Source organism: Narcine bancroftii, chromosome 2 (genome assembly GCF_036971445.1).
Source record: "Narcine bancroftii isolate sNarBan1 chromosome 2, sNarBan1.hap1, whole genome shotgun sequence".
Classification (NCBI taxonomy): Eukaryota; Metazoa; Chordata; class Chondrichthyes; order Torpediniformes; family Narcinidae; genus Narcine; species Narcine bancroftii.
In genome coordinates this window covers 289517869-289545469 of record NC_091470.1, presented here as the reverse complement: position 1 = coordinate 289545469, position 27601 = coordinate 289517869, and the positions used below count along the sequence as shown (strand labels likewise).

Sequence of the window (27601 nt, the reverse complement as noted above, 5' to 3'; positions counted from 1 at the left end):
CCTTTCCCTTGCCTTCAGTGTGATGGAAGATCACTACCTGGTGGGAACAGTTAAAAATGATTCCAGATCCTACATATCACTGAGTGAAAGGCTGGTTGAAATATGCAAGCAGCTGGTCATTTAAACCAGGCCTGCTTATCCACTCAGAAAATGGCACAGCGCTGCCATCAGAGTTAATGCTTCCCCTGTTTCAAAGACCATTTTGAACTTTGTTGATAATAATGTTCATTCGCCCAGATTTTGCCTGCTGTTCCGTGTCGGTAATTCTAAATGATGGCTGAACTCCTCTGACAAGTCCACCAAGAGGAGCTTGCAGAGATTTCCCAACACTTCCAGTGGGAAGCTTGCACCTAGCTGGAGCCAGTAATTAGAGTATAGGACGAGAGACAGATCTGAAAATGATGATGTGTCAGTCAATGAGCATAGGGCAGATAGGACCATTTAGGATTTGGGACTGGAAGAGCTCAAGCTTGTGAAGGATGGAAGGAAGGAGGGATTGAAATAATCCACTTAAAATAAGAAAAGGCATGGATGGGCAGCCAATGAAATGGGATAGGGGAAGAGATTTGTGAGGTCACATGGGTATAAATCAGCATTCTCGATGATAATATTAGTGACAGATGTGGTTGAAAATACACTTTGGAATCAAATGTGTTATGGGAATGCGTTATGGGATTATGTAAGCGATGCTTTTCAATTTTGTGTGTGCACCATCTTGTTTGAGCATGAAGTATGTTAACAGCTCACAAAGAAATGTCTAAATTAATGTGGACACGACAGAATGGCGATGAGGATTAAATAAATATCTGGATGACGGAATCTACCGTGTTTCAGCTAAAAAGAAATCAGGAGTGAAGGAATTTCGTTGGAATTAATGTCAAAAGACAATGGTAAGAAAACAAGTATTCAGCAGCAAGAGAAAATGGCAGAAGGATGTTTTGGAAAATATAAAGAGACTGAAGACTGGTTGATTCTGTGGATAGATCTGATATATTACTGCATGGTCCATGATGTGATTGATACTGAGTTCCGTAAGAAAAAACCATCACTGTTTTTAAGTGAAGTCGAAGCAGATCATATAGACTGATCAAGACTTTAGTGGTACCACAAAAACACAAATTCCAAGAATTGTGTGATCTGGTTGGAGAACATCTGTCACCAAAACTCACTAATTGCCAAAATATTTAAATTTTACACCAGAAAGCAAAAATTTGGGGAAACATTTAGCACTGCATAAGTTATCCAAAACATGTAATTTTGATAGCATTTTGGACAAAGCATTGAGAGACATATTGGTGATTGAGTTAGTGAATGGTCAGGCCCAACAAAGATTGTTAAGTGCAAAGGAATTAGACATCAAGTCCACCTATCATAGCATTTAGTTTCGAAATGACTCAACATAATAATGAGATTATACAGGGGCTGACCAAGAAAATGGACCAAAGAGAATGTTTCCAGTCTGGGAAGAACAACCACAGCCCTAAGAACTGTTTTTTTCAAAAATGCTAAATGTTTCTTGTGTGATACGGTGGGGCACACCAAGGCAAGGTGCCCAGGTTGAAACAAAAAGAAAGAGAAAGAGGACCACAAGAGGATGAAAACCCTGCCATTGAGGTATAAAAATGATCTTCCAAAGTTAAAAACCTTAGGGGAGATGAAGAAAGTGAGCTAGAGTACCAAAGTGACTCCAGAGAAAAAGGAACAGTGTCAGTACGTTATATCCGCAGCTTAAGTAATCACGTCAGAAATTCTTGTTCGAATGAAAATCAATAATGAATCGGTCCACATGGAATCAATACAGGGACTGGTGTGTCCTTAATATCAAAAAATCTGTTTTACTGCCAAAGCTTGACGTAAAACAGTCCGACATTGTTTTAAAGACAGTTACCGGAGAAAAAGTCGAAGTGCTAGGGAAATGTAAAGTAGACATTGAATATAAAGGAAGTACTAAGAAAGGATTATCTCTCTATGTTATAGGGTGAAAAGACCCACATTGTTGGGAAGAGATTGGTTAGCACAAATTCCACTAGATTGGGAGAAAATTTAAGCTGTGAAGAAGGTACAAACTGTGGATGATGAGAAATCAAAGTTACAACAAATGCTTCAGAAGTACCAACCCATGTTGAAAAGATTCAGGGAGTCCAAGTCAAATTACAAGTAAAACCTGAAGCAAAAGCTGTTTTTAAACCAAGGCCTTTCGCAATAAGGGGAGGAATTGAAACCAAACTGAATAGACTAGAAGTGGAAGGAATAATCAAGAAACTTCCTTTTAAAAATATTTTTATTGATATTTTACAATACAATTATGAATTGAATGCAACAAGATCAAAAAAAATGTTACAGTAATGATCATAAGTACAAGTTCAATATAGTTACTAGGCTGCTCCTATCATACCGGTCAGAAAACCCAGCGGTGAAATAAGAATTTGTATTGATTACAAGGTCACAATAAACCAAGCCCTCAAAGTGCCTGGACATCCAATTCCGAGAGTGGAGGAACTATTTCAAGCCCTGAATGGGGGTGGGATTCACTAAATTAGACTTATTGCAAGCCTTCCAACAAGTTTAACAGGATCAGGATCCAAAATAAATGTGGCTATCAACATCCACCTAGGATGGCTTACGTATACTAGAATGCCATATGAGATATCATCGGCATCAGGGATATTTTGGTCAGTGATGGATAAATTATTACAAGGAATAAATGTTGGATGCTACTTAGACAGCATTATTATTGAGTCAGGACCACACAGAACACCTAATAGCCCTGGAAAAAATATTAAACAAGTTAGAACAGGCTAAATTTCGACTGCATCAAGACAACTGTGTGTTTATGGCACCTTCAGTAATATACTTGGGTTCACGATTGACCATGAAAAGGTCAGAATGGATTCAACGGGCACCGAAGACGTTCGCGGCGCTCCCTGCACATCAAACTGAGGGGAGTTGCAATCGTTCTCAGGGTTGGTTAATCATTATCAGAAGCACATGTCTACCCTTTACAGCCTGCTAAAATCATAAATGGTGCTAGAATGATGAAACAGCTTTTAATCGGTTGAAGGAAATGTTGACCTCAAGTGATTGTTTTTATCCACTATGAGCCAGATAAAGAAGTGACCTTAGCTGTCGATACTTCACCAGTTGGTCTGAGGACAGTGTTATCACAAACCACAGAAAAAAGGGACATATGTGTCCCAATCCTTAATGGCCACAAAAGAAATTATGCACAAATAGAAAAGGAAGGACTGGCCATTATATTTGGTCTTAAACGATTTCACCAACACTTATACAGTACGAAGTTCACTTTGGTGATGGATAACAAACCACCAAGTTTAATTTTAGGACCGGAGAAAGGTATCGCAGTATAAACAGTAGCAAGAATCCAAAGGTGGGCTATGGAGCTTGTGACGTATGATTATGATATAAAATATCGCTCTGTGGACAAGAACGGCCATGTGGATGCATTACTCCTGCTTACGACAGAACAGATGGAAGGGAATATTAATGTGATGGCAGAAGCCACGGCCATCAACCAAGAACAACGGCGTCAATTACCAATCACATCTAAGGCCATCAGCCAAGAAGTAAGAAAGGAGGCTACATTGTCAAAAGTTACGTCCCTCACCTTGAATAGGGGGCCAGACGCCGAGAGCATCAGCCCCGAACTGAGGCCATTTGCACAAGGCAAAAATGAAATCTCCATTGAAGAGGGTTGCCTGTTGTGGGGGACAAGAACAATCGTTCCAAAATAAAAAAATGGCAGGAGGCTTTGCTAAAGGAGCTCCACACTCATCATCCTGGAATAGTATGGATGAAGGTACTGGTGCATATGCACATCTGGTGGCCAGAAATTGATAGGGACATTGAACAGTTGGTACGGAGGTGCCACATATGATAACAAATGCATCGAAGGCACCTCAAGCAGAAGCCAACCCATGGAAATGGCCATCACAACCATGACATAGGATTCAAATCAATTTTGGTGGGACATTCATGGGAGAAACCTTCCATTATTGTGGATGCACAGTCCAAATGACCTATTGTATTGATGATGCAATCTACAACAACCACAAAAACCCTTGAGAACTTACACAGTGTGTTTGCAGAGAATGGGTTGCCAATACAGCTGGTCTTGGACATTGGGCTTCAATTTGTATCAGATGCTTTCAAATTATTCCTAAGGAACAACCATGTGAAACACATGTTATCAACACTATACAACCCGGGTACCAATGGGGAAGCGAACGCTTTATACAGACTTTTAAAATGGCAATGAGGGCCAGAAAGTCAAATAGAGTATCCTGGAACTATAACATTCCAGATTTTCTGCTGTCATATAGAACAACGCCGCATTCCACCAAAAAACGCAGCCAGTAGAACTGATATTTGGATGCAACTTCAGAACTAGACTTACTGCAGTACACCTAAATATCAGACTCTGCATCCAAACCAATCAACCAGATCTCTGGAGATTGGGGAACCAGTACTCATAAGAGACTACAGGCAAAATAAAGAGTCTTGGGTAAGAGGTGTACTCTTAAAAACAATTAAGCCCATGTTCATATTCTGTACTGGTCATGGACAACATATAGAAAAGACACATAAACCAGCTAAGAGCAATCAAAGGCTACAGTTTCAAATTGGCCCAGGAAGAGCGCTTAGACATTCCAATTTGGACAAAGCCAGATTTTGCGGCCCCTTGGAAAGCCCCAATACTGGTTACAGAAATACCAGCAAGGAAGGCTACATTGGGGCAAGAGGCTGACCAAGCAACTGAGAGGCAAACTGTTGTGCCAAGGAATGAGGAGAAATTAGCTACTCCAGAAAAGTCAGAAATTTGTACCTGTTTGGTGTTCTCCACTCCCGAGGAGAGCCCAGAGAGAAAGGAATGAGGAGATATTAGCTGCTCTGGAAAAGACGGAAACTCGTACCCCTGTTTAGTGTTCTCCACTCCCGAGGAAATCCCAGAGAGCAAGATGACCCCTAGCATATCATAAGGATTAAAGAGGAAGGGAGATGGAATGGTAGTTTACAAGGAGAGTGAGCTCAAGGTTTGCTCATGGACACAATAATTGTTGATGACAGGAAGTAAGATTGGAGAGAAATTGAAGGAGGATATTTCTAGTTAAATCAGGGAAGAATTGATTACTGTTTCTAGTGAACCACAAGCTGAAGCATGCAATGGGAAAGTAACTGATTCTGATGTACTGCAAAACGTACCTGAGAGGGAAGGGGTAATTTATTAGGAGTGCAAGGAGATAGGGAGACATTGTAAAAGCTTATCTACAAAAATAGAAAGAAATAAATTGGTTAAACCTTCTAAGTCACAAACATACTACACTGCGATTTCCATGAGAGCCAATTCATCTCGCTGGTACCTAAGGATTTTCTTTTAAAAATGCACAAAATAATCAGCAAGTTAGCCAAGATTTCACCTGAACATGATTTACATGAGTTCATGAGGTCTTTAGTTTCTTTTGCTGAGAATTATAGGTTCCTCAATCAAAATCAGTTCAAAGATAAAATGGGGAGTTCACTCTTCTGCTCCCCATTGGAGGGTGGTCCCATCATTGCCACTCAATATTTTCATGAAATAAATCACCAGAGACATATGAATCAAATCATATTTCCACGGACATTTCCTACCTTCCATCTAAGTAAAGAATTATCAAATAACTTGTATATTTGAATAACTCATACGTTTCTGAATTCTATCAGAATGTTCATGAAATCTCTATTAGACAAGATGGTGCATTATGTAAGTGTTCCCATGGACCAATCTACTTTTATCCCAATGATCAACATCCTGACAGAGTACAATCAAATGGTTACGAGACCTATTTATTAATTAATGTTATAGGTGACTTGCTCCCTTTTCAAAATGTAATCCTGTGATATATTTGTTTCAGCAGAAAAAGGCCATTAATTAGCTTAAAAACAGGAGCAGGCTAAGCATATAAATTAAAAATTATTTGACTCAGTAGATTCATAAGATAGCCAGCACATGAAATATTCAGCCAAGTTGTTATTCTGTTGAACATCTAGGTATTCCCTGCTGACCCCACCCTATTTCAGCTTCTTATTGCAATTTGCTTTGGAAACACTGAATTTTTTGGGTCAGCACTGCCCAAAATGTTGAATTTCTGAAGAAGGAAATGGGACTTGTTCCCAGTTGATTCAGGTGACCCGATCCCAACACCATTTTCAGTGAGATATTTTGCAATATGTGCATTGAAGAAGATCACTTATGAAAGTAAACTGCACGGAATATAAAAACAGGTTGGAAAAGATTTTTATCATCATATAAAATAGAAAAGAATGGCTGAAGTGAAGGTCAGTCCCTTAGAAGATGAGAAGGGACATTAAAATTGAAGAATTATTCAATTGAGGCAGTGAGAGGATGGTAAAATAAAAGAATGATAGTGTACAAAGAATGTAGAAAATCTAGTTAAGAAGAAAAGGAAGGATTATGAAAGGTTTTAAGGTAGGAACTGATAGAGCTCTAGAGAATTACAAAATTGCCAGGAAAGAGTTTCAGAAAGTACATAGGAGAGTTAGAAGGGGCCATGAGAAGGCCTTAGTGAGCAGGATGAAGAAACATGCCAAGGTATACTACAAATATGTGAAGAACAAGAGGATAAGATGTGAAGACAAGAGGATAAGTCGTGTAAGGTAAGGGCCCATGAGGGGTGATAGTGAAAAGGTAGGAGTTGCAGGAGGTAGTGGAGGTCCTTAATAAGTACTTTGCTTCAGTATTCACAAGAGAAAAGGACCTTGGCAATTGTGAAAATGACTTGAAGTGAACTGAAAAGCATGAGAATGTTGACGTTAACAAAGAGAATGTTGGAGCTTTTTGAAAAGCTTGGTTTGATAAGTTGCCAGAACCAGATGAGGTTTACCCAAGCCTACTGTGAAAAGCAAGGAAGGAGATTGCTGAGCCACTGGTGATGATCTTTGCATTGTCACTGGGGACAGGAGACGTTCTGGAGGATTGGAGGGTTGCAAATGTTATTTCCCTGTTCAAGAAAAGGGGTAGAGATAACCCAGGACATTGTAGGTCAGTGAGTCTTACTTCCATGGTGGGCAAGCTGTTGGAAAAGATCCTGAGGGACAGCATGGCTTCATCACCCAAGAATTTGAAGCTCTTAACTCTCTCCACTGCTGATCCCTTGATGAGGACTGGTTCATGTTCTCCTGATTTTCCCCTGTAGAGTTGTTGTTGTGACACCACTCAACTAGATGATCTGTCTCACTCCTATACACTTCCTCGTTGTGATCTGTGATTCTACCAATGACCATGGTGTCATCAGCAAATTTGTAGATAAGTGGAGCTGAGTCCACAGCCAGATCAGCCATGATCTCATTAATGGTGGAGCAGGCTTGATAGGCTAGATGGCCATTTCTTATGTTCTTATCTCAATAGATATCCTGCCTTTCCTGCCTCATCCTCACATTCCTCCTGATATTTCTGCTTCTTCTCTCTCCTTCGCTCTTGTATTGTGTCCTGGGTAGTATCCTTTTTATCCGCTTCCTCCTCACTCCTCATTCTTCCACCTCTCCCTCCCCCCCTCCCCCTCCCAATTCCCCCTCTTGCCCTTTTCTCTTGTCTGTTTCCTCAGACTGACTTTGCTTGGTCTAAATATTGCTCTTGTCCTACACTCTTCTGTGAACAATGTTGCGAGAGGGCTTCAGGGAGATCAGTGATTCCAGAGATTAACCATTTGAACCTTAGTTGAAGTTATAGATAAATTAATTTTGGGTTTCTTGGTAACCTCAAACACTGCCTGGAATTTACAGAAAACAAATATTTATTCCATCACATCACCTTCCAACATAATAGGAGGCCATTCAGCTTATAAAGTATATACTGGCTCTTAAGAGTATTTCTAACAGTTCTGTTCCTCCATTTATTTTCACATGCTCATCAACTCTCCCCTATGCTACTGCTGGAGATCATTTACAAGAGCCATTGAACCTATCAATCAGCAAAACTTTGGGATGCATAGAGGAAATAGGAGCTAAAAATGGAAACCCATGTAATTAGGCAGAGCACATGCAAACTCCACAGACAGCACTGGTGGACAGAATGGACCCTAGGCTGCTGGTACTGTGGGGCAGCACCACTAACTGCTGCACTACCAAGCCACCCAAATTCAGTTCCATTTCTTTTGTTTTGATGTAATTGTTTGAAAATCTACAACAAATGGTTTTGACATGATTGCTGAAAGAAACCAAACATTTTCATCTTCTGCACTGTTTTATAAAGCTACTGACCTTGATACTTGAACACATCCTATTGGCAAGTGTGTTGGACTTCAAAAGAACCAATCAAACTTACTAAAATTGTAGCTTTGATCTGTAAATGCAAAAAGAATTTAGTATACTTGGGATTTTCTTTTACAGGATTACTTTACAGATGTGATCACCAATGATAGTATCAATTATTTTCGAATATCCAAGAAGATCTATCCGCACAGGCCTGTGCTCATGGTCATCAGCCACGCTGCACCCCATGGGCCAGAAGATTCAGCCCCACAGTTCTCAGAGCTCTTCCCCAATGCCTCACAGCATATGTGAGTAAAGCATCTTACTACAGGGTTGAGGAAACACTGACCTTTCTGGTGATATTAGAGAAATATATCCTATTTTGTGGGACAACTGAATGTGGAATGTATTTCATCATACTGCTTTCTCATGAAAGTTTTTTGCACAATAATGATGTTAAATTGCAACCTCTAAAATAGATTCCTTCTAACCAAATGAAAGCACATTTCAGTTATTGTTCATGCATTTGAAAAAGGTGATTTGAGTCAATGCCAGAGTGATAACAAATTAGACCACTCTCTCTAACTGTTATAAGGACCTTGCACAAAATACATATAATATATTTTTTTTAAATTACATTTATTTTATTTTAATTTATTTTAATTCTATCAGTTCATTTGAACAAACTTTGACAATAGGGGACATTTCAAAATAGTTCCTAAGTCTTTGATAGGGGTGAACTGTCCAAAAACCATCAATATGTTCTGGGAAAAGGGCTTCAGGATTTGCCCCAGGGCCTAGTCACTGCTCTCAGGTACAGAGGATCAGTTCTGCAGGCTTGCTACATCTGCAACAGATTATTGTGGGTGGGCACTGTGGGCAGCAAGTTCAGGATTCTGGACAATCGTGACATCAGGAAAGGTATGTTTTGGTGATCGTTACCCAGCAAAGTATGATTAAGAACAGAATTCAACACCATCAGCGTACCTTCCGTCCAACAACCTGCTGCATGAAGATTGCAGCTTGCGTGAATTACAATTGTGTAGTCATCGTACACAAGAAGATCAGTAACTTTAGGGGAAGCGAGAGAAAAATTAGATCAACATGAAAATGACTTAAAGGCACTGCAGGAGTTTGATTTTCAGTTAAGGTTTAAAACTGGCAGAATAAAAACAGACTCTGTTTATTATTGCAATCAAACTCCCACATGATAAACTCGCCATCATCTTTATTTTGGCAGAGGCCTCATTTCTCATTTTGATGCTGTCAGAAGCAAATGCATTTTGGACTGTAGCTACTCCTTGAGAAGGAAACCAGGTGGATTAATAACAACTGAATCTCATAAGTAACCAAAAAGAAAACTCTAAATCACAATTCCTTGCTGATTCTCCATTTGGTCTATTTTCAAAGTTGTATAATTTCACTTGTTTTATAGCATTATTAGAATTGATCTATGAATGCTGTGATTTCTTCACATTGTAACAGACTAAAAATCTGCACAATCTAGGGAACAACATTGAACTGTTTTCCGATCTGATTTTGATTGGAATTACAGCGCTTAACCATCAGAAGGTCAGTTGAATGTTTAAACACTAAGCTAAGATTATCATAGAGCCAAAGGAAGCATCAAAGGTATGTCTTACAAGGGCTGTTGCCATCAGGAGAGCACACAGCCATGGCCATTTTTGGCCTGGTGCTTATGATTTTCCAGTGTGTTCTGACTCAAAAAGAAATTGGCAAGAACTTGAGGTCCAATAAAAATAAACCACTTGGTTTTTTTTTCTTTTATCATAAATTACCATAAATCTCTTTTTAAAATCTAGGACTAAGAACCATCTCAAGTTACAAGTTCCTGACTTATGGACATGAATGAGCTTCCATAATATTATTAAACTCAAAAATCTAATGCATGACGTTTGTTCTTACAAACAGCAGAATGTTTTCCTTCTCTTGGTCCACTTTTACTATGTGTTCTTTCTTTAAAAAGAAAGTCTAAAGACTGCTGAACTCTTGAGTTGTTCTTAATACATTTATAACAACACTGTGGAGGTTTGTTTACCACATCGAATGATCTTTGTGTATTTTCTGACAAACACAAAATCGACGTTCATTACCCAGGAACAGCCTGTATCTTTATTTCGGAATTTAAAAAATAATAAGTAACAGTAGACTTCTTGATTCTTTGTGCATGTTCAACTATTCAGTAAGAGCATGGCTGATCTTTCATCACAACACCACTTTCCTGCATTAATCCCATATCCATTGACTTCCTTGTTATCTAAAAATCTGTGGATGAAATATTCAGTGACTATGCCTCTTGGGTAGAAAACTTCAAAGATTCACCATCATCTAGGTGAAGAAATGTCTTATTTTTTCTGTCATGAATGCCTCACCTACAGATCAAAGCTACAATTTTAATAAGTTTGATTGAATTTTTAGCTGTAGAAATCTAAGCCAAAGAAACTCCTTATATCTCCCTTGTCTATCCTCCAAAGAATTTTGTACATTTTAGCAAGATTACCTCTCATCCTTTTAACTTTAGAGAGTATAGGCTCAGTCCATAGTCTCTCCTCATTTGCCAAAATCCCTCAGACAGGAATCAATCTATTGAATTATCCTTACATTCTATCTATCTCCCTCCTTGGGCCGAAGGACCAGACTTGTGTGCAGAATTCCAGATATAGCCCCAGTAGTTACCCTTAAAATTTTCATTAGATAGCTTTATTCTTACACTCAGATTTTATTGAAATAAGGACCAACATAATCTTTGCCTTCCTAAATCCTTGTTGTCAGTCATGGCTTGGCTTCGCGAACTAAGATTTAAGAAGGATCTTAGACATGGGCATGTCCTTTGGGCTTCCACAATGGATTTTTTTAGGTGGAGTGCAGTATGTGAAGTATTGGCGACTCCCTTTACACCCGGAGTTTATCTGCCACAGCCTTGCACGCTAGGATGGTAACAGCCAGATCCTTGGATCGTAGATGTTACATGGGAGCGACCTTCTCCTAGATGGATGGCCTGATGAGCCCCATCTGCCCAGGTTTGAAATCAGAGTTTTCCTTCCCTTAGGTTGGCTGCCAACCAAGGGTAATGAGCCCAGCCTACCCATCCAGTTATATCACTGGAAACTTGGTCAAGCCCTGACGTAGCAAACTCAGTGAAAACGGGGGACACTAATGAGAAGGTGTTGATACAGACACAATAATATAGGAGAGGCCATTTGCAGTGAACTCCTGCCCAGCAAGCCAGACAATGATCACATGGCGAAATCTACACCGAGAAAGGAGAGGCGATGTATTACACGTGCACTTTACCTGAATAAGCGGGACATCAGACCAAGACCTCACCAATCCCCATAAATGCTTGTTGTACCTGCATATAAACATAAAACAATACAGTACATGAACAGGCCCTTCTGCCCACCATGACTCCATTGACAACAAGGCCAGTGTAAACTAATCACATCTAATTATGTGGTCTGTATCCCCCCCCTGTCGTTAGTCACCCAGAAATTTATCCTGTCCTTGTTTGACTAAATGTGTCTTAAATTTGCTATCGTATCCACTTCTACCACCTTTCTGGCAGATTGTTCCAGGTAGCTAACACTCTCTGTGTGATAAAAGCTTGCATTGTAAATTACCTTTAAACTCTCCCCCTTTCATCTTTAAACCAATGTCCTCTGTTATTTGAAGTTGCCACCCTGGAAAAACTACTCTGAAAATCAACCCTATCTATTCCTCTTGTAATCTTTTGTGCCTCTATTAGGTCACTCCTCAGCTTCCAATGATCGAAAGAAAACAATCAAAATTTGTTCAACTTCTGCTTATAGCTAACACATTCCAATCCAGGATCCATCTTGTTTAAACTCTTCAAACCCTTCATATCCTTCCTACAGTGTGGCAAGATGAAATTTACATAGTGCTCCAAATATATTGCCTAACCAAACTTTTAGACAGCTGTAATATGACTGCCAAAATTTTATATTCAATGCCCCAACCAATAAAGTTTGCCATATGCATTCTTTACCACCCATTTTCTTGTGTGTCCCTTTCAGGAAGCTATGGACTTGCATTCTAAAATCCCTCTGTATATCTATTCCTAAGGAGATGCAAGAAACCACAGATGCCATAATCTGTACATCCATTCCTAAGGAGATGCAAGAGATTGGAAATGTGAAAAACAAACACCTACAGGACCAAGGCAGGTTGAGCTGCAACTGTGGAGTGGAAGGAATTGTCAGCATTTCAGGTCGAAACATCCACAATTTCTTTCCCTCCACTGATGCTGCTCAACCTGCTAAGTTCCTCCTTCTAAAGTCCAGCTGCTTATTGTATATTTTTACTTTTACATTTGACCTCCCAAAATCCATTACCTCACAATTTCCTGGATTAACCTCCATCTGCTATTTCTCTACCCAAATTACCAATTGATCAATATCCTTCCGCACTGTCCTCAACTCCATCAATTCAAATAACAGGGTCACAGACTTGATCCTTGCATAAACTTTCCACTTGTTGCATGTGAGGACACACAAATCCATCTGAACATCATTAATGCCTTTAATTTTCTCATTCACTTAATCTGTCAACTAATATTCAGTCCATGCCGGTATATTATCCCCAATCCCACAGGCTTTAATTTTGCTTAATAACCTCTTGTGTTGATACCTTATCAAATGCATGCAGATTTGTCAAATATTATTTATCTTTCATAAATTCATATTGATTCTGCTCAACCCTATTATTACTTTCTGTGTTTTCCATACAACTAATGTTGGAGCAACTGGTTTGTAGTTTTCTCTTTTCTCTCACCCACCTTTCTTAAACAATGTTATATTTGAACTTTCCATGTTGCTAAAATCTATGGAATTTGGACATCCTGCATCCCCATTATTCCCATTGTCACCCTTTCAAATTCTTGGAATGTAGATCATCATGACTGAGGGTTTATTGATCTATTAACATCTCCAATTCTAGTTTTTACTTTTGCAAAATTCTTTTTGTTCTCCATTCACTTCAGAACAATTTTCTCAGTCCGTAACTGAAGTATTAGCAGTTCTGAGTGCAAGAAAGGAACTCTTACACTTTGCAAAGTTATTTAATTCTCTAGGATTTACCCCCCCCCCCCCCCAATTAATGAACCATGTGCTTATAACTGGTTTGACCATTAGGAGGGAGGAAGGGATACTGCTATGCTGCCTGGCTTATTTTTCTCCACTTATTGGTGGGAAGGGCACAGCCCTTTAACTTCACCATTAAATTTTTGCAACTCTTTGGAGTACTGAGAGTGAAACATTGGACTTTTAAAGATATTTATTGAGAAGTGTTTCCCCTGGAAAAAAATAAGCCTCTGGAATGCAGTAGTTTCTAGTTTGGCTTGAATTGGAACATGATAATAAGGGAGGTGTTCTTAATCTACCTGGAACTTGCCACTTGCCAGTTCAGTGGAATATAGCCTATCTATATAGGCTATTTAATTTAAAAAAAGCTGGCTTACCAACTCCAAGATGAATGAAAGAATGATCCACCAAACTAAGGGAATAAGTGTAAGTATGGACTTTTCTTGTTCAGTCCTTTTGACAAGGACCATATCAGGAGATGTTTGGTAAGGCTGAGGTGGATCTGGGCATCTCTTATAATGGTGAAAAAATTTTCAGTGAGTATTTTGTGTCTCAGTTTCACTGATATTGCCTTGACAATGCTACACAGAGTCCTTGTATAAAACTTGCTTAGAGAACCCTCCGTCTTTGCAATAGAAAAGGACCACATTAAAGTAAATGCAGTACATTCAATGATGATGTACTTGCAGTGTTGCATGTACATGGCCCACATCCATCATGTTCTTTAACTCAGTAAACTGTGTGGATACAGACAATAGAGTTCAGAAATCCCAATGTAATAGTGCATTATTGAGTATAGATGCAAATGTAAATATTTGTATAGTAATGTGGATGCATGTATCTTTAAGTCTGAGTGAATGAGTGCATTTTTAAAATGGGGTTCCAAAATCCAAAAAAAATCCAAAATCTGAAACACTCTTGTCCCAGGCATTTTGGAGAAGGGGTATTCAACTTGTATTATGAAACTAGATCATGATTAGCTTTGTACTCTCTTGATAATCGTCTATCCCAATAGCGGTTGTTCCACTCACAAAACAAAAACTCTTTCTAGACCAAAGTAAATTTGTTAACTGCACCTTCAAACTGCTTGAGCCAGATTGGCAACTTGCACTGCTTGTCAGTTCTTTTATGGCTGAATTGCAATTGTCTAAACTCATCTCACATGAAACCATACAACTTCACTATATCAATCTGTGCTGAATTCAAACCCTGCTCCAGCAATGAAAGCTCAGCAAGTTTCTAAATCCCTCTTTTCACCATGTACTGTATATATTTGCAGTCTACGTTCTAATTTTATTTTGTACTATATAACAGACAGAAATGACAGATACTCAGATCTTTGACTTCCATAAATGCATTTAACTTGCAGTAGCTGCTTTATATAATTGTGAAATAATAGAAAGAATGCTATCAGTCCACACTGATAATCATGCAATGTTTTCAATGACAATACATCCACAAACATTTCACTTTGAATAGATACAATATTGACATCTTGGCTAATCTTTATGGAATGTCAATGATGCAACCTATTGTGAACAAAAAGTTACAAAGAATGGTAGAGAGAAGTTTCTAAATTCCATACATATCTGTGGCATAATCCCAAATAACTAATTACATGACTTGTTAAAGGAGGCTGATTGTTTTCATTACAAAATGGCTATTACAAAACAATATTGAAAATTGAAAGTGATTGAACAATGTTGAAAATATTTGATAGCCGTGTCCAATATTCTAAAGACTGATGAAAACATGAAATCAGAAAAATTGCACCTTTCATTTGTGCTTGCCTCTAGATTTTTTACACAAGTGGAGTGGTCAGCAAAGATCAGTGATCAGATGGTTTGTTGGTGCACAGATTTTCATGCTCTGATTAAAATGAAGTGCTGAGTTTGCATTTGAGTTGGTGCCAATATAAAGAAATTACTTACATTCTCAGTGATTTTAGTTGGCAGGAGGCTTGCTTTGCGACAGTGGCCTATGAAAGGATTGACGGAGCTTCTAAAGACAAGGGAGCACAGATTTTTCTGCGTTTTCTGAAATGGCTAAAGAATTTATCAATATCCTTTATATAAAATATATAACGATAGACCAGATCTAGGGAAGCAAAATCTCTATGATGTCAGTTTGATCCTCCGAAACACCTGGGATTTTGACCAGGTAGATTTTAAAAATTTTGATTCTCAACTGTGAATTCAGTATACTACAAGGAAGTGAACTGAAGCAATAAAAATAAGTTCATATTTATTCCCAGAGTACATTCATGACATCACATACAAACCTGAAATTCTTTTTTCTGTGGGCCAGGCTTTGTTATTTCTATACCATTAACTGTAAACTGTACTCATTGGGAAATGTAAACATTTTCTTTCTTTCTTTGGCTTGGCTTCGCGGACGAAGATTATAGGAGGGGTAAATGTCCACGTCAGCTGCAGGCTCGTTTGTGGCTGACATGTCCGATGCGGACACAGTTGCAGCGGTTACAAGGGAAAATTGGTTGCTTGGGGTTGGGTGTTGGGTTTTTCCTCCTTTGCCTTTTGTCAGTGAGGTGGGCTCTGCGGTCTTCTTCAAAGGAGGTTGCTGCCCGCCAAACTGTGAGGCGCCAAGATGCACGGTTTGAGGCGATATCAGCCCACTGGCGGTGGTCAATGTGGCAGGCACCAAGAGATTTCTTTAGGCAGTCCTTGTACCTCTTCTTTGGTGCACCTCTGTCACGGTGGCCAGTGGAGAGCTCGCCATATAACACGATCTTGGGAAGGCGATGGTCCTCCATTCTGGAGACGTGACCTACCCAGCGCAGTTTGATCTTCAGCATCGCGGATTCGATGCTGTCTGCCTCTGCCATCTCGAGTACTTCGATGTTGGAGATGAAGTCGCTCCAATGAATGTTGAGGATGGAGCGGAGAAAACGCTGGTGGAAGCGTTCTAGGAGCCGTAAGTGATGCCGGTAGAGGACCCACGATTTGGAGCCGAACAGGAGTGTGGGTATGACAACAGCTCTGTATACGCTAATCTTTGTGTGTTTCTTCAGGTGGTTGTTTTTCCAGACTTTTTTGTGTAGTCTTCCAAAGGCGCTATTTGCCTTGGCGAGTCTGTTGTCTATCTCTTTGTCGATCCCTGCATCCAATGAAATGATGCAGCCGAGGTACGTAAACTGGTTGACCGTTTTGAGTTCAGTGTGCCCGATGGAGATGTGGGGGGCTGGTGGTCATGGTGGGGAGCTGGCTGATGGAGGACTTCAGTTTTCTTCAGGCTGACTTCCAGGCCAAACATTTTGGCAGATTCCGCAAAACAGGACGTCATGCGCTGGAGAGCTGGCTCTGAATGGGCAACTAAAGCGGCATCATCTGCAAAGAGTAGTTCATGGACAAGTTGCTCTTGTGTCTTGGTGTGAGCTTGCAGGCGCCTCAGATTGAAGAGACTGCCATCCGTGCAGTACCGGATGTAAACAGTGTCTTCATTGTTGAGGTCTTTCATGGCTTGTTTCAGCATCATGCTGAAGAAGATTGAAAAGTGGTTTGGTGCGAGAACACAGCCTTGCTTCACACCATTGTTAATGGAGAAGGGTTCAGAGAGCTCATTGCTGTAAATGTAAACATACTGACTATGCAAATGCAGGTGCGGATACAGTACAAGTAGTCCACGAATTATGACCTATATGACTTACCATTATCCATAAATACGACCAAACAAAAATGGCTGCATGCATGCATGTCGCAAGTGCGGTAAACTCACCAAAGAAGATGACAAATGAGGAAAACCCCATCCCTGCTGATAGATCCCCTGCTGATGCTCAATTGGAATTGAAAAAGAAGGTAATAAACCAATTTACGACTTCTACATCCCATGCTAACATACTTCTGATTTGCGTCCATTTTGAGATACAGTCAGAACAGAATATTGTCATAAGTCGGGGATTACCTTTAATATATAATGAACAAAATACGGGTCCTTAAATGAGTTTCTGAATGAATCTATTGTTAAGAGTCTAATAGTTGAGGGGTAGCAACTGTTCCTGAATCTGATGCTACGTTATGTGGCACTTATACCTCCTTTTTGATGTCAACAGTGAGAACAGAGCAAGTCCAAGATGGTGCAGATTGATGCTGCTCTCTGATGGCAACATTCCATCCAGACATTTTCAATGGTGGGAAGAGTTTTGTCTGTGATGTAATTTGCTATCTTTTGCAGTATTTTTCACTCACTTATTGGTACCAGGCTGTGATACAGTCAGTCAGCACACTTTCCACTACACATCTGTAGAAGTTTACCAAGATTTCCAATGAGGTTTCAAACCTCCACAGACTCCTGAGGAAGCAGAGGTTCTGTCATGCATTCTTTCCCATGACATTTTAATGATGGACCCAGGACAGGTCCTCTAAGATAATGACACCCAGGAATTCAAAGCTGCTACCCTCTGCACCTCTGATTCCCCCATTGATCACTGGATTGCACACCTCTGGTTTTCCTTTCGTAAAGTCTACAGACAGCTACTTGGTATTGGTGCCATTGAGTGCGAGGTTGTTAGTACACCATTCAGCCACATTTTCAATCTCCATCCTGTTTCCTGACTCATCTGTCCCTTATTTCTTATCAGGTTCAGGCTCCACAAAATTGTAATGAAATTCAAAAGAATGTACTTCTATGGTTCCCTGTTAGAAATATTAACCTTCTTGAGATTCAAGAGACTGTGGATGCCGGAATGTGGAGCAACAATCTGCTGGAGGACTCAGTGAGTTGATTAGGTTCTGTGAGGGGAAAGGAATTGTGGATGTTTTAAGTTGAGAGCCTGCATCAAGACTGAGAGTGGAAAGTGAAATTAGCCAATATAAAGATTAAGATAAATATAAAGATAAAGCCAATATATTGAATCAGAATTTATTGTCATGAACAAGTCATGAAATTTGGTATTTTGCGGCAGCATCATCGTACAAAGATTCATATTATAACCATCTTATGGCATTACTATAAAAAATAAAATAAAATAAAAATAATAATAACAATAACAGTGAACAAAAAGTAAAGCAGGGTCTTTGGTTCATTGAATATTCAGGAATCTGTTGGCAGCAGGGAAGAAGCTGTACTTATGCTGTTGAGTGGTCGTCTTTAGGCTCCTGTACCTTTTTCCCAATGGTAGCAAAATGAAGAGGGCATGGCCTGGGTGTTGGGATCGTTGAGGATAGAGGCTTCTTTTTTTAAGACACTTGCTTCATGTAGATGTCCTCAATGGAGTCTGTGATGTCACAGGCCGAGTTAACAATCCTCTGAAGTTTATTCTTGTCCTGAGAGTTGGCAACTCCATACCAGGCAGAGATGCAACCAGCCAGAATGCTCTCCACTGTACACCTGTAGAAGTTCACGAGAATCTTCAGTGATAGACCAAACCGCCTCAGAGATCTCACAAAATATAACCACTGGTGAGCCTTCTTTATGATTGCATCAACGTGGAGGCTCCAGGACAAATCCTCAGAGATGTTGACACCCAGGAATTTGAAGTTCTTGACTCCTTCTCCATGACTGAGCCCTCGAAGAGGACTGGGTCGTGTTTCCCTGACTTCTTCCTGAAGTCTACAATGTTCTCCTTGGTTTTGCTGATGTTGAGCACAAGGTTGTTGTTGTTACACCATTCAACGGGCTGATCTATCTCCCTCCTGTACGCTTCCTCATTTCCGTTTGTGATTCTGATGACAACTGTGGTGTCATCAGCAACTTGTAGATGGCTTTGGAATTGTGCCTGGCTGTTATATAGTCAGGATAATGTGAACTATTTTGTAACTGTGTAAGAATAGACCCTTCTCACTATGGTAACTGTAGTGTACCACTGTGGGGCGTATATATATGAGTGAGTGTGTGTGTGTGTGTGTGTGTGTGAACGGTTTTCTGAGATGGTGGAAGGTATCAGTAAGTGAAGTCTCTTTTGTTATTTGAATCTTGCATCTCTAAGTTATTTAAGAAGCCTCTCAAGTAAAACAGTGACATAACATGGTTGCAGCGGTATAAAAGAACAAGAATAAACCCATACAATTGATTATAGGTCACTAAAATACGAAGGGGAAGAAGAGAAAAAGACATCACTGAAAATAAATGGCTGGTGCAACAGCAGTTCACTCAGTGATGGACTGGGAAGCTGAAGACATTGTTAAATCATTTCAAAAATTTCCGCAGAAGTGCAATTTAACATTCAAAAGCTGTTTTAAAAATGCAACAGCAGAGGAGAAGGTCAGTTCTATACTTCTCTGGACAGGGGAGCGAGGCCTTGACTTATTTAATACTTGGGAGCTTACAGAGGTGGAGAAAAATGATCCAGAGCAGATATTTGCAAAGTTTGCTTCTACCTTGAACCCAGGTCTAAAAAAACACCATGAATTTCAAGGCTTAATGCAAGAGACTGATGAGACTGTTGATAACTTCCTCACTAGACTAAAAATTGTTGCTGCAAAAAAATGCAGATTTAAGGATATAGAGGAAAGATTAGTGATAAACTAATATGGGGAAGTGCTCATCCCAAAGTGCAAAAGTCTCTTATAAGGAAGGATAATGTGAAGTTGGCCGAAGCTATAGACACAGCAGAGCCTTTGAAGCGACGAGGACACAAATTAAATCCCTATCTTTGCAGACCCACCCACAGCAAAGAGAAGAAAGGGTTAATGCTATAAAGAACACAAACAGAAAAGTGCAAACCCCCAAGACCTGCAGGAAGTGCTGCAGACAATACCCCTTCGATGACCGAAACAAATGCCCCACATACGGTTCTGAATGTAGAGCTTGTGGTAAAGCAAACCACTGGCTGAAGATGTGCAAGTCTGGTTTGAATTAAGCAGTAATACCAGTGAAGAAAAAAAAGACAATGTGAAGATCCACCACATAAAAGGAAACAACAATGAAGACTCTGACACTCAGATATTGGGCATAGAATCCACACACCTTCATGAGATATCGCGTGAGATGAAAGAAAGAAGCAAGTTGCACACAAGGATCCAAATACAGAGGTCAAGTAAGAACAAGCCTATGATATTTAACCTAAAGGTGAAGCTGGATACTGGATCACAAAGCAACGTCCTTCCACTCAGACCCTACTGCCAGATGTTCCCAGAGAACATAATAAAAGGGTATCCAAAAGATGGTGCATTGGAAACAGCAAATGTCACATTAACAGCCTATGATCAAGCAGCTAGGGAGAGCTAAGATCGATGGCTGCCAGAAGGTAAAGAACATTCTCTGTACATTCTACGAAGTAGATGCAGACGGACCAGCATTTCTAGGTCTAGATAGCTGCCAGGAGTTGTGATTGATATTTGTCAATTATGAGATCCAGATGAAGAAGATATCCAAAAACATCAACAAAAACACACAACAAAAAGAGGAAATGATTTCCACAGATGTAACTGCCAGTCCATAGCACACAGTGAGAGCAGACTTGTTCACCAAGAATCAAGAGTGGTATTTAATAGTAGCCTGTTACTACTCAAAGTTTCCATTCCTCAAAAGGGTGAAAGATCTGAGAATGTCAACTATCACCTCAGAAATGAGAGCGCTCTTTGCTGAACAAGGAATACCTGAGTAAGTAATATGTGACAGTGGAACACAGTTCACATCACAAGAATTCAGAAAGCTGACTGCAGAGTGTGGGTTTGTTTTCACTACATCATCCCCATTCTACCCCAAAGGTCATGGGTTCATTGAAAGACTAAGTCCAAACTGTGAAACACACACTAGCTAAGTGTTGTGAAACAAAAGAAGACCCAGACCTCATTCTTCTTTCATTACAAGTAACACCTTTAAGGGCTGACATGAAGTCCCTGGCAGAACTTCTAAATGGCAAAAGATATAAAACTCTGCCAAGCAAAATACATCCTCCAGGAGGAAACCTGAAGACTGGCTGACACATAAGGTGAAGGATGCCAGCATTATAACAAACATGCACAAACATTGCCAGAACTCTTCAGAGGGCAGCATGTGCATATTCAAGAGCTGATGTTGAAAACATGGACCCCAGCAAAGGTCATCTTAGAGGTTGAGACACCAAGATCAAGACATTGTTGAGACAGACTCTGATAATCAGCTGAGGAGGAACAGAATTCATATCTGGCTGACACAAGATGTGATGAAGCAGAAAGCTTTAATACCACCACAGCCTGTAACACCAATATCAAGTGAGGTATCAAGTGAAAAGTTCACAACCACCAATACCAAAACATCAACCCAGCAGTTGTTAGGTGAAGCATAACAAGGTACATCACCTACACGTGTACCAGCAACACAGAGCCCAACGGTCGCAGCCAAATCCAAAAAATGGCGAAGCAACATACTGCCAGTGCAATATCATTAAGAACTATTTAAAAATAGTTGTGTAAATAAACTAGTTTACAAATTCAGTTACTTAAGATGCCCTCAAAACAAAGTAATAAAGAACACTAAATTTTTATTTATCTTGAGAAGGAGGGATGTTATATAGTCAAGTTAATGTGAACTATTTTATAATTGTGTAAGAATACACGCTTCTCACTGTAGTAACAGTAGTGCACCACTGTGGGGCATATATATGTGTGTGTGAAGAGTTTCCTGAGATGATGGAAGGCATCAATAAGTAAAGTCTCTTCTGTTATTTGAATATTCCATCTCTAAGTTATTTAAGAAGCCTCCCAAGTAACACAGATTCATAATACTAGCCACACAATTGTGGATGTATAACAACTTGAGCAGTGGGCTAAGCATGCATCCTTGAAATGCACCCATGTTGATGGTCAGTGAAGAGGAATTGTTGTTTCCAATTCAGACTGACTGTGGTCTTCCAATGAGAAAGACAAGGATCCAGTTGTAGAGTGGGGTACAGTAGCCTAGAGTTTGTAGTTTCTTGACCAGCACTGAGGGAATAATAGTATTGAAGGCTGAGCTGTAGTCGGTGAAGAGCTGTTTTCAAGGTGATCCAGAGCTGTGTGGAGGCCCAGCTCTATTGCATCTGCAGTGGAGCGATTGTGATGGTAGGTGAATAAGGTTGAAAGTTAATGAGCAGATGAGGGCAGGTGGAGGAGTGTGTCATCAGCTATGGAACTGAGATGCTTCACCTTAATCTGTTTTACAAATAATGTCTGTGATGGTGGTCGTCTTTGCTCAATTACAGGTAAACCTAAGGGTTCTGATCATCTCTGATACAAACTGTTCCTGCAGTTTGGGACGTCTTTTGTCCACAGTATTATTATTCTGTGTGGCTAATTAGATCACAATTTCTGTAGACTTGCAATGGGGCTGTTGGATCAAGAAAAATTTCTGTGCAGTATGAGTGAATAGCTTGTTTCTAAAGCAAAACCAGGAAGGATAAAGTAAAAAGTCTGAGCAAAATATTACAAAGAGTGTGAAAACCTCATCTCTCAGTGAACAGATTAATAGTAATATTAGGATTTTAATAAGCTATCCATTTTCCTTGGCAAATGGGTTTTAAGTATGGATTATATTATTTGATCATTAAATAATTATTGCAACATACACACAATGCAATGTAAAGCTGAAATATCTGCTGTCCTGTGACATTAATAATTGTTATTACATAACTTTGTAATATAATCAATTTCCATCAGAAATCTCTCCCCTCCTTTTCTATATGTGATGACACTGTTTTTTTTAGAAAGCAGTTTATTGCTTTGTCATTAGCCTATGTCATCACTGGTGATAGTCCTGTAATGTGTGTCCCCAGAGTTTTTGAATAAAATTCACTTCCTGTTCTGGATAAAATCTCTAATTTTATTTTAGAACCCACTAGCGATTCATATATTCAAACTTCTCCACTGAGTCAAAGATCCTACCTTCAATCCTAACCCTATCCCTATCCTTCAGTTGCCTTTCTCCCTTGAAGCTTGCCGACACAACCTTCCAACCTAACTGATCTTTTAGTTACTTGTCCTACTCCCTCAGTAGCTCAGGATCAGATTTTCTCTCAGCATGCTCCTGTGAATCATATGGGAAGCTTTAACCGTGTTGAAAATTACAAGTGTTAATACCCTTGGAGTATGAAACATTTAATGAGAATTCCAGTAATGCAGGGGTGCTGAACGGATAATATGGAATTGTACAGCATATTTGGTCCCTACCACAGGAATATCATTACTTTTCAGTGCTGCAAGACAAGAAATATAAAGAAATCTGCAAATGCCGTCAATTTAAGAATAGAAAATGTAGCAGCTCTATCTTGCACAGAGAAAAAAATTGGATGAGTATTTCAGTTGTAAATCCTTTATCAACTGGTAGCAGATCTCATCACACTATAAACAATAGGTTGGAGGATATGAAGATTGGAATATGAAATGATATGTTACATAATGTATCAACAAATTGTTAAAGTTTATATGTGTGCCCCCTTAAGCTATGGGATATTACATCATTGGATTCTTAAGGGACTCTAGGCCAATTGCTCTCAGCAATTTGTTAACTACAATGCACCTGACCTTTTTTTGTGGATTACCAATTTAATATGTTGTTCAGCTCGTCAGAGGACATTCCTTCCTTATAGAGTAGTAATGTGCGTTAATAACCCAGTACTAGATGGGAGGGTAAAATCATTCAAGGGTCAAGGTTCCTGTTATTGTCACATAATAATACATAAAACATGTAGCGTACATGGTACAGTATACTTTAATTTTTGTCTGCCTTAAGGCAAACAAAGAGTCACCAGAGCCCAGGGCCCTTAAAATAGGCTAAAAAGCAGCAAAAGAGAGTTCCTTTAGAGTCACTGAGTATCTATGGATTTGCTTCCAGTGCTCCTGCAGCCACACAGACATCTGCTTGATTCATCCGTAACCCAAACTCCAGATCCAAATCTCCGAATCAATCGGAGCCATCAGCAACCAAGGCCATTCAGAAGTCCTTCATGTCCTTAGCACCCTCTCGAATTCTGGCTCCGATGCCTGGTCTCCATGAGCCAGTGTCCAGCAGCAGCATCGCATGTGGTTCCCCAACCGTAAGGACTGCAGCTCAGTCCTTCAGCCACTGAGCCCCTCGCTGGTCCGCCTACATGGCCACCATCCTCTAGGGTCGCTTCCGATGCTTCTCCTCAATGGGGGGGTGTCATTCCCATTTCTTGTACGCTGCACTGGTTCGCTGCTTCCCCAGAGACTGCAAAACCTCATGTCAAGCACGGACCTCGTGGTTGCAGGATTTTACTTACAGACGCTGTTGGCTCCTTTAACAGGTTGTTTAAAGGCTGTATGGAGCTGCCAGCTTTGGACCGGGTGGTAGAAACCTTCAGAGCAGGGCTATAATCTCTGTTCTCTGCTCTCCTGGTTCTGTACCAGTATTGCCATTACAGCAGCTCCAGCAGGTGCTACGATTTTATTCTCCAATATTCTTTCTATCTCGTTCTCTTTGTAAATAACAAAATTAACCATTTTGTCTGTTAAAATGCACATTTCTTGTTTGTGTTCAATTATTGTGTTGAACCTTTGTGTTCAATTATTTTTCACCTCTCAGTACTCTTATTGAAATGACTAGTCATTTACTGTCCATAAACTCAATCCAAAGGAATTTATTTGATGCTTGTCTGTTTGAATTCATACAAGAACTAGTGTAAATCTAGTCAGAAATTTACAGATTATATTAAACAACTGGGGTGAAAAGACTGGTGAATGTAACTGGGGTGCAGAGCAACTCTGATCAAATTTAATTTTGGAAGAGTCTCAAGGATCTGCCTTTTGATACTATATTTGAGCACCATGATATTATTGCAATTTAATACTGCCATATCTATCTTTCTCACTATTCCTTCTGAAAGTTTTATATTCAACTATATTTAATTATTAATTCTGACCCAGCTGCAATTATTAGGTTCATCTTTTGTTATGACCACATTGTCTTCCTATTACCATATTTCAAGAGACATTTTACTCGGGATTTTTTGAATGGAGATCAAAGAATCTTCAACAAATGAAGCCTTTATATGCACAGATATCATTTTAAATGTATTGCTTGCCCTTTGATCTTCCTGATTTTATTCATGAATCCTTTCATCTTCCTTGCCTTTGCAACAAAATATGTTTTATTGAACCTTTATTAAATTTAACATATAAATTGTTAATAGTGCAAGAATAAGTCATAGAAAAATTCAGCCCCAAATCAGGTCTTTCGACCCCATTCATCTTTGCTGACCAAGTTGCCGAACTGAACTAGTAAATTATAATCACAGATCCAGCCCTCTTCCTGAACTCGATGCACAATTACCTGCACTAATAGCAATGGGAAGAAAGCTAAGATGGTCCTCTGAGCCTGTGAGTTGGCGTAAAGTGGAGAATGTTGCACACAGAGGCTTGGCTTGAGGTGGCATAAAGTATGCTGAAGCTCTGCCCTACCATGTGATAAAAGGCCTTTTGACAACTTGCTGCCATGAAAGATCTAAATAAGAAACTTCAGTATAATGCATTACAAACATATAGAACAGAGAAAGCAATAATGAGAACGAAGCAGAGATATTGAGTTAGGTAAATGAGGATATCCAAAATACTCATTTATCTGAAAAGTTTTCGGAGCCAAACTGACTGGAGACATTGGGCTCCCTGTGGCGGCAGCAGCAGATCTCAGGCACTAGCGACAGCGGACCTTGGGCTCCTGCCAGTGGTGACAGCAGACTTTGGGCTCCCAGCAATGGCAGCAGCTGACCTCAGGCTTCCAGCGGCAACTGGGATCTCAAGCTCCCGGGCAGAACTGGGGCCTTGGAAGGGAGGTGTTGGTGATTGGTGGTGGCCAGAATTTTTTTTGGTGAGAGTTAAACATTATTTTAATGCTTTAAAAGCCTTACTTTGTTGTTTGTTGTTGTTTAAACACTGTTACAAGTGATTTTCTGTTGCTACTGGGCTGTTTTTAAAAAAATGACCAGTTTCTCTGAAAAAAAAATTATCTAAAATGGGCCTGGTCCTGACTATTTCAGATCATACTGAGTTATACTGTACTTACGTTTACTTAAGAAAATTGGAGAAGATTTGGACAATTGGAAGATACTGCTGTTATGAGCCAGAGACCCCAAAACCCAGCAGCAATAGATATCCACCAAGACAAATGATTACTTAAACAAAAGTTGCTTTTAATTATCTATAAACATGAAAACAGAATCACACCTTAACTTATCACTATTAACTTAGCTAACCTAACTTAACCCCCTTCTAATTCAAAACACACGTGTGAGTAATGTGTGTGCAAGTTCAGAAAAGTTCTTTGATTCACAGTCCAATCTCACTTCTCATTCCTTCAGGTTTACTGGTTGTAGGCAATTCTTATACTGTGCACAGAAGAAATTCACCAGGCTTTGGTGCTTGAAAGGTAAATGGTTACCACTCAGGAAGGTTAGAGAGAGATTTTCCGAGAGAGATTTGTTGTTTGCTGGACACCCACAAATTATTCCTTTTAATCAGCCACTTCATTGTCTTGCCGAAAAAACTTGCCCCATCAGGGTTTTCCAGATAATAATCTCTTTCCTTCAGATCACCACAGAGTTCTTTTTTGTTTCTCTTATTTCAAGTGAAACATTAGGCAGCCAGTCCTCTCCTCTTGTATCAACCACAAGCGCTTTGATCAGGCTGAACTAAGCACTCACAATCTGTCTTCCAAATGGGGTTTTTCCTCAAGCTTGCCAGCTTGTCCTGTTCCAGTCCCAGCTGTTGCTGCTGACTAAAACTGCAAAACTGATCTCTCTCTCTCTCTCTCTCTCTCTCTCTCTCTCTCTCTCTTTGTCTCTCTCTCTCTCTCAGAGAAAAGCCCGTTTGACTTCCTCTCTGCTTGCAAAAAACCACATGACCCTCTTAGAACAACAAGTAGCTCTCCTAGACAGCCTGTGGCTCCAAACCTACTCTTCCAAGTTCTTTCATCTGTTGCATTGCAAAAAAATAATCCATTAGTGAAGTCCCTTGGATACTCTTCAAAGTTTTTGCAAAGGTTCTCAGAGCCAGCCTGTCTAGCTTGAGCAGAGCTCCAGTATTTTAAATGAGATTTGTTTGTGTGACCTTCACCTAAAAAAAACTGCCTCAATTTATCTCCAAAAATCATATCTATAATTTGTCACACTGCCAATAACATTATTGGGTTGTGTTAATTGTGTTAAAATGAATACATTTCCTAGAGTACAATTTTTATTTCAAGCATATCAATAATGATACCATAAAAGTCTTATTAAGAATTAATTAAATAATTATATAAGAAACTTTCTATGGAAGGGTAAGATATCAAGAGTTTCTTTTAGA

The 27601-nt window shown here is 39.7% G+C and overlaps 1 protein-coding gene and 1 long non-coding RNA gene across 10 annotated transcripts in view; one reads left to right on the top strand and one right to left on the bottom strand.

The window, feature by feature from the left end:
• Nucleotides 1-27601, top strand: part of sulf1 (sulfatase 1) — a 420487-nt gene that overhangs the window by 294126 nt on the left and 98760 nt on the right. For all 9 annotated transcript variants that reach the window (XM_069921287.1, XM_069921289.1, XM_069921288.1 and 6 more), the window contains one exon: nt 8404-8573. In XM_069921287.1, the coding sequence (XP_069777388.1) occupies nt 8404-8573 (170 nt within the window). The remainder of the gene's footprint in view (nt 1-8403; nt 8574-27601) is intronic.
• The window catches only part of LOC138755392 (uncharacterized), a 47061-nt gene that overhangs the window by 14207 nt on the left and 5253 nt on the right, over nt 1-27601 (bottom strand). The window contains exons 2-3 of the long non-coding RNA XR_011352249.1: nt 11581-11638; nt 8275-8356 (exon numbers count right to left, since the gene is read on the bottom strand). This is a non-coding gene — a long non-coding RNA (uncharacterized lncRNA). The remainder of the gene's footprint in view (nt 1-8274; nt 8357-11580; nt 11639-27601) is intronic.